The sequence below is a fragment of the Diplotaxodon limnothrissa genome, linkage group LG1 (genome assembly GCF_057381915.1).
Source record: "Diplotaxodon limnothrissa isolate DT_005_m linkage group LG1, D_limnothrissa_male_GT1.1, whole genome shotgun sequence".
In the NCBI taxonomy this organism is placed as follows: domain Eukaryota; kingdom Metazoa; phylum Chordata; class Actinopteri; order Cichliformes; family Cichlidae; genus Diplotaxodon; species Diplotaxodon limnothrissa.
Genome location: NC_140596.1, coordinates 43,737,859 through 43,752,877, shown reverse-complemented (window position 1 = coordinate 43,752,877; position 15,019 = coordinate 43,737,859). Strand labels below are relative to the sequence as shown.

Genomic DNA, 15,019 nt, shown 5'->3' with positions numbered 1-15,019 from the left:
AAGATTCACCCCCTGAATTGGGAGACGACACTACACTTCATGTTTGAAAAACATCGTCACAGATTCACTCTTGCTGTTTTGCTTCCACCGCAATAATATCACGCTTCCTGCACAGCTCTCTCTCTCTCTCTCTCTCGTTGTGCTCCAAGAACAGTTTACCATCAAAAATCTGTTTTCTGCATGATTTGCTTACTTATCGCTGTACTGCAGAATACTTTTAAGGCGGTTGGCTGCTATAAAAACAGGCCAAGACAATCTCCTTCATGTTTTTCTGTGTTTTATCCTCATCACTGCAGATAATACAAACCTGGAGCAGTTACGCCATATTTGCGTTAGATAAATTAGATTATTAGCTTGAAAGGAAACAGCAGGGGGCGCTGCGCTGGAAGCTTTCGATTCATTCTTCATTAAACCAATAGAAGAAGTGGCACGGAGGTGAACGCGGCAGCCAGGAGCTTTTACGGAAGTGTGTGAAAGCAGAGTCACATGAGCAGGCGGCCGCTTAAGAAACGGTACCCCGACATGGACCTGGAGTCTCGAATACGGTGACTGACGTCCACGGGTAGCACGGGAACAGCGGCGTCTCGGGCCGCGGTGAACATCTGTGGTAAGTCATTTAGCCGGTGCTCTCGTGCAGTTAGCCGCGGAGCTAACAGCAGGTAGCCGCGGCGGGTGGTGTTTTCTCCCCGAACCTCCCCCGGCCGAAGCACGCCGCCATCCTGTGACTGCTACTTTGTGTGTCCACAGATGGACGAGATTAAAGTGTCTCCGGACTACAACTGGTTCAGAAGCACGGTGCCACTGAAGAGAGTGAGTACACAGAGCTGCTCGGCCCACTGCGTCATTAAGGAAGTACACACTTGTTATGTCCTCTCTGTGCCTGCGAGGAAAAACAAACTCGCTTGCGGTTAGAAGCCAGGTTACTGTTTAGTACAGGTGCATGGCGGAGGCGGGCTGGAACCGAAACTATGATCCGAGCTCACCGAGGCCTTCTGCTCCACTGAACCACAACACGAAGAAAAAGCCATTTTTATTTAACTTTCGTGCTGGATTGAGCAGTATGAAAACAAAAATGTCAGTAGGCAGTCTAGAGTTTGCACATGTAGTTCGACTAATTACAAAATGATTGTTAAATATTTTTGCGAGCATACCCTGGAGGAGTCGGGGAGAGTTTACAGGAAGTGGCATTAGAAACACAACTTTGAGGTTTTTTTAACGTCTGTTCTAAATTACAGACCCTGATTTTGATGTAAGACAATTTAGACTTTTTTCTTTAATAGTTTTTAAATGCTCATGTTCAAATTTGGCCTCGGACTTTAAAGTGGGGAAAGGTGGGTGGATAGGACTTTAAAAGTAAATGTATGTGATATATGAAGGTATAATTTCAGAATCATCATCATCCATGTCTGAGTTTTCAGAGATGACTGAGCAGGAAACGCTCTAAAAACGTTGTTTGGAGTTGTTTATGTTGTTATACGTGTGTTTCTGACATGGCAGTGTATTTCATTTTGAAATGTCATAGTGATTGTGACAGTGCACATGAATACATGGAGGGTTACACGTGGATGCACAAGCATTCTTGTGGTCAGATCACCAGTCGTGTGCTCGGTGTGACCTTTGGCACTGAACATGACAACATCTCATATGATCCACAGGATTTTGGTGCAGCCGCATTTGAGTTGCACCACAAACTAGTTTTACTACATTAGTACTTTAGTACATTAGTACTACTATGTGCTAGTATGTACCACGTTTCCCCCGTCCATGTGTTAGAGCTGCTCTTCATCACGATATCTTCTCTTTAGTTCCAGTGACACTCCTCCAGGGAGAGTCACAGCAGCTTAGTTCTGCTCACACTAACACACTGCTGTTGGTGGTGCTGTCTGAACATGGGTTCACTCTGTCGCCGTGCCAGGAAATAGTTAGGCTCCAAGTGGTTAGTCTGTGAGCTACTGAATGCCTGGCTGTCCTCAGATCTGGTGTGCATGAGGCTTTCTGCCACTGCAGACTTCCTGCTTTGTTGTCATGTGAGCACTGAAGGCTTCTGTCCTTAACACATGTTGGTCAGTCAGCCATCTGTCACATGGTCACATTTATACTGATGTTGTGTGCAGTAGTCACAGGGCCGCTGCTTTCAGCATCACGTGCTCGGACAGCTAAACTAGGGCGGCATGGACGATAAAAAATCTTTTGTTTCCAAGCTTCATTTAATCCACAGCTGTGCAGTGCCCATATTTGTGCAGTAGAGAGTAAAAAGTGTTCAATTTCAATTCAATTTTATTTGCACAGTGCCAAATCACAGCAACAGTCGCCTCAAGGTGCTTTATATTATAAGGTAGACCCTACAATAGTACATGCAGAGAAAACCCCAAAAATCATATGACCTCCCCCCCCTCCCCCATAAGCCATCATCATCATCATCATCATCATCATCATCATCATCATTTATTTATTTATTTATTTATTTATTTATATAGCACTTTAAAAACACACCTGGTAGACCAAAGTGCTGTACAATACTAATATGCACATAATAATAAAACCAGACATAGCAATAAAGTTAAAAAACAATAAAAAATAAAAAAAATAAAATAAAAATGTCAGTTACCCACAGAGTTAAAAGCCAGGGAATAAAAATAGGTTTTTAATAAAGACTTAAAAACTGGCACTGATGCAGCCTGTCTAATATGGAGAGGAAGGTTATTCCAAAGCATCGGCGCGGCAACAGAGAACGCTCGGTCTCCTCTAAGTTTCAGCCGTGACTTTGGGACTGAAAGCAGCAACTGCTCAGCTGACCGAAGGGAACGAGTGGGGACGTGGGGCTTCAACAAATCAGACAAATAAACAGGTGCCAGACCATTAGGGATTTAAAAGCCAATAAAAGGACTTTAAAACGGATCCTGAATTCAATTGGAAGCCAGTGTAAAGAGGCCAAAATCGGAGTGATGTGATCAAATTTTCTTCTACCAGTTAAAAATCGTGCCGCAGCATTTTGCACTAATTGCAAGCGTGACAAAGTGCCCTGCCCAACCCCTGTTAAAAGAGAATTACAATAATCTAAACGTGAGGTAATAAAGGCATGAATAACGCTTTCCAAGTCACGCTTGGAAAGAAAGGGCTTAACCTTTGATAAACGTCTGAGGTGATAAAATGCTGATTTTACCACCCCGTTTACATGGTCATCAAAGGTGAGTGCAGAATCAATTTTAACTCCGAGATTTGTGATCGAACTCTTTAGTTGGGAAGTCAAAGCTGCAAGATCAACATCCAGAGTATGAGAAGAACGATTTGGGCCAAATAAAATTGCTTCTGTCTTCCGATCATTAAAATTTAAAAAGTTTTTTGCCATCCATGCTTTGACATCAGTAAGGCAGTCAAGCAGAGGTCCAGTTGGGAGACTATCAGAATGACTAAAAGGTAAGTAGAGCTGGCAGTCATCTGTGTATAGATGGAATGGCACTTTATGCTTTCGGAAAATCGCGCCAAGGGGCAAGAGGTACAATGAAAACAATAACGGCCCAAGAATAGATCCCTGTGGAACACCCCAAAGCAGAGGGGCCACAGAGGATGAGGCCGACCCCAACTTAACACAAAATGTCCTATTTAAAAGATAGGACTTTAACCACAAAAGTGCCGAACCAGTAATTCCCACACAGTGCTGTAAGCGGGAGATCAGCAAATCGTGATCCACAGTGTCAAATGCAGCTGTCATGTCCAACAAGACCAGCACTGCATATTTACCACGGTCTGTCGCTATCAGGATGTCATTCATAACTTTTACGAGGGCTGTCTCCGTGCTGTGGAATGGCTTAAAGCCGGACTGAAAGATTTCTGACAATTTAGAGTCATTCAAGTAGTCCATCAACTGAGTATAAACAATCCTTTCCAGAATCTTACTAAGAAAGGGAAGCTTAGAGATGGGTCTAAAATTTGATATGACTGAACTGTCTAAGCCTGGTTTCTTAAGTAAAGGATGTATGACTGCATGCTTAAATTCCCTAGGTACTTGACCAGACAAAAGACTAGTATTAATAATGTTCAGAATATGTGGTCCGATGATAGGAAATACCTTTTTAAGAAAACGGGGAGGAACAACGTCATTTGGAGAGCCACACGGTTTAGCATTCAACACAAGTTTCTCTAAATCAGATAAAACAATTGGTAGAAAAGCAGAGAACAGACTTGAGCAAGAACCATGCATGGCTGGGTCAGCAATAGGTAGAGTCGGAGGTCTCAAACTAGCAACCTTATCCACAAAATAATTAAGAAACTTATTGCAATCACTTTGGCGACAGTGGGAAGGAAAAACTCCCTCTTAACAGGAGGAAACCTCCTGTAGAACCAGGCTCAGGGAGGGGCGGGGCCATCTGCTGTGATTGGTTGGGGTGAGAAGAGAAAGACAGGATAAAAGATATTAGATAAAGATTTAGCTACTAGCCAAATCCAGTGGAGTGTTTGGTTTAAACTAGAATAAAACCAACAATGGTCTTAAAAATTATATATTTTAAATTAAAATAATTAAAGACACTACCCAAAAATGGGTTTTAATCTAGTTTAAACCAAACCACTCCACTGGATTCAGCTACACTTTGGACAGTGTTTCTGGAATGCAGTAGCTAGCGAGCTGATTGGACACCAAAACAGCCAATCAGAATTTGTGTGTGTGTGGATAATAGCAAACACTGAAATACATTTCTTGCAAGCAGCAATGAATTTTCTTCACTCAAAATAATTTTCTCCTCAAAATGCAACATTTGTATTTGCAAAAATTATGTAGGCGCACTCAGAATAGAGGCCCAAAAATAACAGCATATACCGAGGCATCCAACAGAATGAATGCTGGATAGAAAGCACATGCATAGAAAAATGTTTGGGTAGAGTAGAAGCAGTCCGTTTACCGCAGCATATATGTAACATGAGCCAGGCCTGCAGCACTCATCATTCTGTATTTAGTGAACGCTGTAATAAAACTCCAACATGGATACATGTAGTGAGCATTTAGTCACAGATGGGCGGCACGTAGAATGGCCAACAAAGAACCTGGCATCACATTCACGCTGAATGATGAAATGAATATAAAATGTACAAAAATCAGAACATATAATGAATGCTTTTGAAAAACAGAGATGTGACTGAATGGGCTCAGGAAACGGCAACTGTAAAATGTTTGGTCTCCATTAGGGCTAGGCGATATATCGAGTTTTTTAAAAATATCGATATATTTTCATACGAGATATAAGATGTGATAATATCGTTTATATCGATATAGTCTATGTTACGTTATAATTATACTTGTGGAGCCGCAGGTTTGCCTCTTTCGTCCACTTTTGTCTCTACGCAACGTTACTCGGCCTCGCCTCTCCTTCACTGAACACAACTCCCCCTCCCCCATAGCTTCACCTGCAGGCAATGACAAGATGAAAGAGGAAAATCTCCGTTAGCGAGTTACCGCGGATCGCCCCGTGCGTGGGGCTGGACAGTGTCAACGTGTTAGCGAGCTAACCGCGCTAACGACATGCAGCCCGGAGGGGCTGCACGGCCTAAAATCCTTTCATTTTCTCAAATCGACAGCGCGCTTTATGTATGAATTCTGGTTGTGCTTACTGACCGCGAACCGATTTTATGTGGAACACGGCGCTCAGCAATCTGTCAAAAAAATTTTTAATATGACTTTGCTAAGCTACGGAGCTGCACCGCTTGATGGATTGTCGGAGGATTACAGCTACCGAGGAGGAGCCTCGCGGAGTGATACGTTCTGTGCTTCAACGTAATATTACCGTACTGTGTGTGTATAAGGACCACAAATGGCACCTGTTCAGAGACGTGGTGCAGCTGTGAAGTCTCTTTGTTATTACGCTCAGCGTCTATTAGTTTACATTTTGACTGCATAATTGTGAGCTTTTTGTTATGCACAAAAACAACATTGTTTTCTTTTATTTATGGACCATGATTATTTAATAAATGCTGATAATTTATTTTTGAGTAATTTCTTCATGTACATCTACGCTGTATGTAAATAAAAGTGCCCGTGTGACATCTGGGACACAGTGTGACTAGAACTCTCTTTTTGTTCTTAACTTAAAACTTAAAAAAAAATATCGAGATATGAATTTTGGGTCATATCGCCCAGCCCTAGTCTCCATCACAACCTTTAAGAGCTGCAGTCTTTCTGTTGGCATGTTGTTTTAAATAGGCAGCTGGTCTCTGTCATGTGTTTCTCTCCTCAGATTATTGTTGATGACGATGACAGTAAGGTGTGGTCACTGTACGACGCTGGGCCAAAGAGTGTCCGCTGTCCCATCATCTTCCTCCCTCCAGTCAGCGGCACAGCGGAGGTGTTCTTCCAGCAGGTGCTGGCTCTGACGGGCTGGGGCTACAGAGTCATCTCGGTGAGCGATCCCGGTGGACTATTGTGTGCAGTAACTCTGCACAGGATAGTCTGCCTCAAATTTCTTTGGCAGTTCTTTGAATAACATATTAAGTCCAGTTGCTACTGGAAGATGAGACGCTCTGCCACAGTAGCACAAAGCCTCAGTCGGGATTAGGAGTGGGTTTTGATAATTGATTTTCCGATTAAAATCAATTTTACCTTGGATAAAGCAATATCGATTCATTCAATCCTGAATCGATTTTTAAATATAAATGTATTTTGCCAGAAACACCAGAATCTCAGGTTAAACTACAGGTGGGCGGCAGAAACTATATAAATCTGGCCCACGGATTTTGACTATACCGCTCTACCGCGATAACGCATGTTGATGGTGTCATTAAGCTGCGCCTGTTTTGGACGAAAGCATGGGAGCGGCTGCAAGCAGTATCATCTGCAAATTATGCCGGGCGACAGTCATAGCAAAGAGATGAAGTACTTTTGAAATATGGGGAAAGCCAAAAACTGCGCTTCCTCCAGTTCCGTACCATCGATTCATTAATGCTGAATTCTCCTCTCTATTCCCATGTTGTTGCAGTATATTAATGACTAACCTCGTATTGTGGATGGATCATCTCAGTTGTTCTCCTGACTGAAGTTTGGTCCGTTTACAGCATCCTGCCATGCGATTACATTTGTCCCTGACCATCAGACCCCCACGTTAAATTTTATCGAGTGGGGGAAAAAAAGTTAGCGTTCATCCTCCAGCTTCACTGTTTATATTATGCTAACATAGCTGTGTAGCTAGCGATCACGTAGCACATCATTATATAGCAGCTAGCCCAACTTCAGTAACCCTGCAAACGCCACTGCTGTTTAGTTTCCTGTCTTCATTTATGTTGGAAGTGACAGCAGAGCTGTACGTTTGAATGCTTCAGAAATCTCTCAGTCAGAACATGCTATGTCATGTTTAGGTGGAAGCTAGCGGGTACCGCATAAAATCGGTTCGAGGTCAGTGAGCACAACCAGAATTCATACATGAGGCGCACTGTCGATCTTTGAGAAAATTAAAGGCTTTTGCCCCTTGTAGTGTGGAAAACACGTTATACAGAAGAACAGAATATATCACGATGTAAGTCGTTACCGCACATGCTTCAAATTATACCGTGAAATGGATTTTAGGTCCTATCGCCCAGCCCTAGGTTAAACCTCACAAAACCATTTCATCAACCAGCAAACCGCTAAAACAGTAAATGAGAGCAGGTGAGCGGATTCAGCACAAACACAAAGCGTGGACCTGACGCATCAGGTGCATCTGTGAGCCGACAGCTCACAGATTCTGATGCTGCAGGTTTTCTCACTTTCCGACCAACATTCACGAAACCAAAAGATTCAAACTACACTTCATGTTTGATAACATCGTCATGAATTCCCTCTGACTTCTGCTGCTTTGCTGCCACCACGGTAAAATCCCTGAACAGCTCAGTTTCCTGTTTTCTGCATTATTTACTTGCTAATTACCCACCAGTCAAACATCGCTGTCCACCGCTGTTTTTTTTGTTTTTTTTAATGACTTCCAACAACAAAGCCTCATTTCTGCTGTGTCATACTGAAGAAATACAAACTTTTTAAAATTATGCCAAATTGCAAAACGCTCAGCTGTGTTTCTAATCAAACCTCTGTAACTTTGCTCTGCTTCACTTCAGCAGCATCAGGTAATATTCAGATGTTGATTCATGGTTTTCTTTCATTTTTGTTCTACTGCAGAATGTTTTTAAGGTTATCTGTTATAAAAAGCCAGGCCAGGAAAATCTCCTTCATGTTTTTCTGTTTTATCCTCAGTTACTTTGACACAAGGCCTCTGCTGTGATGCTCACACCTCTGATGAAGTCTCACAAGTGTCAGTACTGATAAATGATCAGAATCATAATATTTCTGAATGTCTGAGTTAAAATTGGATCTAATTGAGTCGTGGATCGAATCGGGACCTTGTGAATCGGGATCAAATCAATTCTAGAAATCAGTGACGATACCCAGCCCGAGTCAGGAAGTTGTGAAACTGTGGGAGTGTCTGCCGCTGAGTCGGGGACATGATGGACCTGCTTGAAATGTTCATTGCTAACCCCACACAGTTTGTTCCAAGTACAAACTTAATAACCAGATAATGGAATATGCCTGACACCACTAACTGAAGGTGATGGCGTTGTTTTGGTGCTGTGATTTGCAGCTGCAGTATCCCGTCTACTGGGATCTCATGGAGTTCTGCGATGGCTTCAGGAAGCTTCTGGATCATCTGCAACTGGATAAAGTAAGGCCGTACTTTGTGTTGACGGTGACTGATCTGTATGTAGACCAGAGTTGTGATTATGCTACAAACGGTTATTTTGACAGTCAACTAGTCAATGATTATTTTTGCGATGAATCGACTAATCAGATCATCATCCATTGGACGTACAGCTTATTGCACCAGCAGCATCTGCTCTTATATAACTATCCTTAGCTTACAGCTTTAAGTGTGTAAGGTGTGTGCTAACTAACAATAAAGACAAGATGATAGTTTATTAAACTTTAATGAAATTTGCAGATTGTCTCTCTGGAGGTTAATAAACTCGGCCGTCTGCTCCTTGCTATCTAAAATATAACAGGACACTGAAGTAAACTCTCGACCATCTCACACTTCAGTTTAATCAGTTTTCTGTTTGACGTTTATTCAGCTGTGTTTAAACTTTAATCTCAGCCAAACAGAGTTATTCAGGAACAAATAAAACACTGAAAAAGCCAAACAATAACATTTTAAGTTATCTAAATGACTTCTATATCAAGTTTAATCTGAGTAGCTAAAGACTGCGCACAGTCTGAAAACGATGTGCTGGGAGTTCACTGTTCTTGCCGGCTCTAAGGAGCCTTGAACCCCGGCTCGCTATCGAGCTGGTGGGTAACAGACGTCTCCGAAAACATCGGAGCGCTTTTGCAAACATGTGATGTCTTGATAAACCGGGCAGATATTTTAATTTTACACTGCTACATATTTAAGATGTTAGAAAGATATTTAAGATATTGCAAAATATCTTAAGTTTATTTCATGACCCAGAAAGAGTAATATTAAAACTAAGTAGCTGCCACCATTGTGGGAAACTGGAATTGGCTGGGCCGTGCTATGAATTGTGGGATAGGTTGGGCCACAAAGGACACACCTGAGCCATCCTTCCAATCTGGGGGAAAGGAGGACGCATTTGGATGAGTCTTTGAACTTGGATGGCTTTTGTCACGTCACTGTAACGCAGGGGTCCCCAATCCCAGTCCGCGAGGGCCGGTGTCCCTGCAGGTTTTGGATCTCACCCTGGGTCAGCACACCTGAATCACATGATTAGTTCATTACCAGGCCTCTGGAGAACTTCAAGACATGTTGAGGAGCTAATTTAGCCATTTAAATCAGCTGTGGTGGATCAAGGACACATCTAAAACCTGCAGGGACATCGGCCCTCGTGGACTGGGATTGGAGACCCCTGCTGTAACGTAACGGCCTCCAAAAGATGCGGCCCTTAAATTTGGACACAGCTACAATACAGCTTCTTCTTCTTTGGCATTAGACGACAGTTGGCATCCTTGTACATGCAGTGCTGCCATCTCCTGTTTCAGTCCGTTATTACACTCTTAAATCCTGCTACTTATTCCTGCGTCTTTCAGGATCTTACAAAGCTTCAATTTAGCGACTATTAAATTAGTCGTTGACGATTTTGATAGTCAACGTGATCGTGACTGGTCGACTAATCGTGGCAGCCCTAGTTGTGATCAAACAGTCCTCCCACCTCCTGCTGACAACTTTACCTCAACCGTGGTCAAGAAAGAGAGGGCTCTGACTGCACTGGGCTCTGTAATAATCATTGTTTTTAAACTGCGCTGTCACCTTATCTCAGTAAGAACTCATAAATGCCTACACACAAACAATATTATGGAAGGCTGTCGGGTTTTGAAATCCCTACATGCTGGTGTCAGTCAGGCTTCAGTCGGCTTTGATCCCGCTCAGTGGATTTGGCCAAAGCACTAGAACCGCAGCTTATGAGTGCGAGCACCCTGACCGTGAGCTGAGAGCAGAAACGGAGGTCATGCAGAACTCTGCCAGGGTCTAAAACACAGGTTAGGCTAATGAGCAGTGTGCTTCAGGAACCACCACAGTGCCCCCTTGTGGGGAAAGCAGTTCCTGCACTCTGCAGATACTGTGATAGAAAGTGTGTGTAGCGGAGTCCATTCACACCAGAGCAGAACTGCTGACAGTGGCAGGCGTGTGGATGTAATCATGACATGAATATGGATGCAGAGCTACATCTGACTGGCTGGAACTGCGACCTCGTGAAACCTGCTGTTGGACACCGCTGGCACTCGCCATCATGGCCACAGTATGAACAGATGTTTACCCAAAACTAGGACAGCTTTCACTCACTCCTGCTGGTTACCGTTCACATGTTGTTTTTAACTGAACGTGTATTAAGGTGCAGAGCTCATGGCCGCTTCGAGGTGTGCCTCGAGTGTGTGACGGTGTTGCTGTGACTCTTCAGGTACATCTGTTTGGAGCATCTCTGGGAGGATTCTTGGCTCAGAAGTTTGCTGAGTATACACACAAGTCTCCCCGAGTGCACTCGCTCATCCTCTGCAACTCATTCAGCGACACCTCCATCTTTAACCAGACATGGACTGCAAACAGGTGCTTTTGATGGATGGATGGATGGTGGATGGATCAAAGTGTTTGGTCAATTTCACGTGTGTTGTGTTGTCCCTCAGTTTCTGGTTGATGCCAGCGTTCCTGCTGAAGAAGATTGTTCTGGGAAACTTTGCAAAAGGACCTGTGGACCCTAAAATGGCAGATGCAATTGATTTCATGGTAGACAGGGTAAGTGTGTGCGCGTCTGTTACTTGTACAGTGTTGTTACCACAGAATACCTTACTGCTCGATCAGCTTTTCCAAGGCAGAGATATTTCACTTTGCTAAACACGGTGTTCTTTCAGGCTGAAGAACAGGACCATTTAATTAAGAAATTGGAAAATGGGTGCAACAATTATACAAATATATACGGAAACCCAGTATATGAGGCTGAAACTCAGTGTATACAATTCTTAAACCTCAATATTTGATTTGAACACCTTTTATTTATCGACACAGCCTGAACTGCTGCCGACAGCTTTCTTTAAACCAGTGCAGTGACATCCTTGTGCTCCATCAGCCGTGTCTGAATAGAGCCAGAGGTGGGTGGGTGACCCTCCGACTGCCCACTGTGAACACAGCAGTGTAACCTTGTGCACCTCTCTCCTGTCTCCCCTCCTGGTCCCGCAGCTGGAGAGTTTGAACCAAAGTGAGTTAGCATCGCGACTAACGCTCAACTGTCAGAACTCGTATGTGGAGCCACACAAGATAAAGGACGTTGCTGTGACCATCATAGATGTAAGTGTTAAAGCAGAGTTGTCATGAAGTATAGCAGAACCCATTCAGCTGCTCCTGTCACCTGATGTGGTGTTTCCTCTGGATGTTGAGGTGTTTGATCAGAGCGCTCTGTCACTGGAAGCCAAAGAGGAGATGTATAAGCTGTATCCTAACGCCAGAAGAGCGCACCTGAAAACGGGAGGAAACTTCCCGTACCTGTGCAGGAGCGCTGAGGTCAACCTCTACATACAGGTAGGCTGTTTCTTCCAGGTCTGTTTCCTGTGTAGCACTTCTCCACAAACACATTCTAGCCGAACTCGTCTTCTGCAGGCAGGATAGTCTGTTGCAGCTTTAGATGACGGAGGATGATTTTCATGTTGGATGAGCTGTGCTCGCTCACTGATCATGTCGTTGTGTGTCGTACGCTGTCAGCTGACGTTGTTTTAACTTGTCTACAGATTCATATGCGCCAGTTTCACGGGACAAGGTACGCTGCTATAAACCCTGCCATGGTGAGCGCTGAGGAGCTGGAGATGAGCAGTAACCAGGACTCTGAAGACTACCAGTGAGCTGGCATCCACAGCTCGGGTCTTTCTGAGCAGGTTTCACAGGACGCTGGCAGATTTTCTGTGGAGTTCAACAGCTAACCAGCACGTAACCTGAGATTATTTTTTTATTGAACACATGAAGCAATATTTTGATTAAAGAAGACCTGGACACAAATGGGACTTTTGCACTGCGCTTTGCTTAAAAACATCTAACACTCTGCCTTATGTGGAATGATTCTGTGTCACTTGTACTGCCTGGACTGTGTTCACGCCTGTTTGGGACGGAGGATAAAGTTAACACCACCAGCAGTAAACTGGTGTCATGTTAATAGCAAGATGAACAGAAGGATTCATGAAATGTTTGTATAACTCCTTAAGATAAAATGACGTTTTTGTCCAGTGTCTTTGTCACATGTGCAGCTGTTTGTTTGTTTGTCTCATGGACGTGAAAATACACTTTACATGGTTTCTGTACAATGTGAGCAGTTGGACTCTTAAGTGACACAAATGTTGTGGACAACTTCAGGCGTCACTAATGCGCAAAGCTTTTCTAGCTCATCCCAAGCCATGAAAACGTTATCATGTGGACTCTGAAATCACCCGAGGATGACGCAGTGCTTCTCAGCCTGGGCACATGCCGAGTCAGGAATCCACCCCCGTGCAGGTCTGAACAGTCATCTGTGGTGCAGTCCAGCAGCATCTGGTGTGGAGCAACCTGAGGCCTGCCCTCTGCCTAACAGTGCCTTATAGCATTTTTATAAACCAGACATACTTCTACACTGAAATCTGTGCAAACACTCATGGTGCTGTAAGTAGACCTGCAGGGAAAAGCACATTTAGTTGGTTTTTATCAGATCTGACAGGTGGCTGACCAGTTTCATGTCCCACTGGTCAGGGTTGAAGTTTATCCTGCCCCCCACCTCTACTTCGATCTGTTTTTCAAAGTAACTGCCTGAAAAATGTCATGAAGCGACGTGGCGGGATTTGCTTCTAAAAGGCCTGCGACACAGTAAGTGCTGGAGTAGTGGTGCTACAGTCACTGTAGCAGGAGACGCATCCCTGGAGACGATTACACTTTGAAATAAGCACGTTTCAGTGACATTGGCAACTACAGCCACTTCAGGTGAGGCTGTGAAGTGTCAGCTGTCTAGATGCTGTAAATACAGTTGGGTCCAGAAATATTTAGACGGACATTTTTCTAATTTGGGTTCTGTACATGATGAATTTTAAATTGTGGAGCTAAAACATTTCTTTGTAACCCAATCGCTTCGTTTTAGGCGCTCAAAAGTAATCGGACAAATTATATGACAGAAAATGGAAATTTCTAATACTTGGTAGAAAACCCTTGAAGTTTTTGATTCATGGACATCAGCAGATGCTGGGTGTCCTCTTTTGTGCTCTGCCAGGCCTTTACTGCAGTTCCAGTTGCTCTTTTGTGGGCCTTTCCTTTCAATAAGTGAAGATCAGGCAATCGACGCCTCAGAATTCTGTCACATTATCAATAAACACCAGTGTGCCAGTGCCACTCACTACCATGCATGCCCAAGCCATCACACTGCCTGAACTGTTTAAAGGGGCAGTGGCATGTTCTGGATCATGAGGTTTTCCACACCATCACTCGGGTAGATTGATCTTGTCTTCATCTGCCAAAGGATGTTTTTCAAGAGCTGGAAGTCTTGTCTTTATGGTACACTTGGATATTGTTATTCCTCCTGGAGAGTTTTGTTCACTTGGTTGTTGTCAAGGGGTTTCTCTTGACCATGGAAATGATCATCTACCACTGCTGTCTCCTGTGGATGTTCACCAGCACTCTGACTTTCTGTTATGTTGGTTTCAAGGAACACCAATTATGTTCCCTGGGCATGTTTACTCATTTAAAAGTGTCAGAAACACTGGCATTGATTATTTTACTATTTTCTTTTATAATTTTGATTTTTTTTCCGTTTTCTGTAGTGATGCAGATGACATGTGACATCACTTCTGTTCTGGGTCAATCTTACCCGCAACATAACAGATGGCTTGTTTCACCTGCATGGAGATCTACTTTGACCTCTTGTTGCCTGTTCACAGCAAAATTTGTCACATGAAAGCACCACACCTCACATCAGCTCCAGCTCTTTTATGACATTGATGACAGAACATATCCTGAAAGAATACACTGAAAGCTGAGACTCAAAAACATGTCTGTTATGTAACTATATTTGGAGTGTTTCAGTAAAGAGGTTAACCCCCCTGTCAGTGTCTAAACATATATAAGGACCTAACTACATAAACCATGGTATTTAAAAAGGAGTTGTACGTTTTGTTTTTGTTCTTCATTAATGGAATTGCACAGAACTGGTCAAGGACGGCCACACAAGTTTGCCAGCAAAGACCCGTCCGACATGTGTTCCTTGTCCCAGGTGAGGTGCACATCCAGACAGAAGAGGATGGAAATATGACTTTAAAATGTATTTTATTCATCCATTTCACAAAATGCATCATCAACCACACTTGGTTCTTTCTAAATATTAAACTGTAGAGTTAATTTTTATTCTGTTTTCAGAACATGGCAAATAAAACTTTTCTAAACTGTTAACTTTGTCATACACGTCTGAAAAATCTGAACTCATTGTTCCAAAAAGCATCTGTGTGAACCTCAGCACTCTGCAAGCCACCACCTCAGAATAAAACAGAAACCAAACGTGG

At 43.3% G+C, this 15,019-nt stretch overlaps 1 protein-coding gene across 1 annotated transcript; it reads left to right on the top strand.

Moving 5' to 3' along the window:
- The first annotated feature begins 438 nt into the window (after positions 1 to 438).
- On the top strand, positions 439 to 13,391 carry spg21 (SPG21 abhydrolase domain containing, maspardin). The gene is made up of 9 exons (XM_085350809.1): positions 439 to 607; positions 748 to 810; positions 6,228 to 6,389; positions 8,595 to 8,675; positions 10,924 to 11,069; positions 11,147 to 11,255; positions 11,697 to 11,804; positions 11,895 to 12,035; positions 12,242 to 13,391. The coding sequence occupies exons 2-9, from the start codon at positions 748 to 750 to the stop codon at positions 12,350 to 12,352; spliced, it is 921 nt and encodes a 306-aa protein (XP_085206935.1). The 5' UTR covers positions 439 to 607; the 3' UTR covers positions 12,353 to 13,391.
- Positions 13,392 to 15,019: the final 1,628 nt, after the last annotated feature.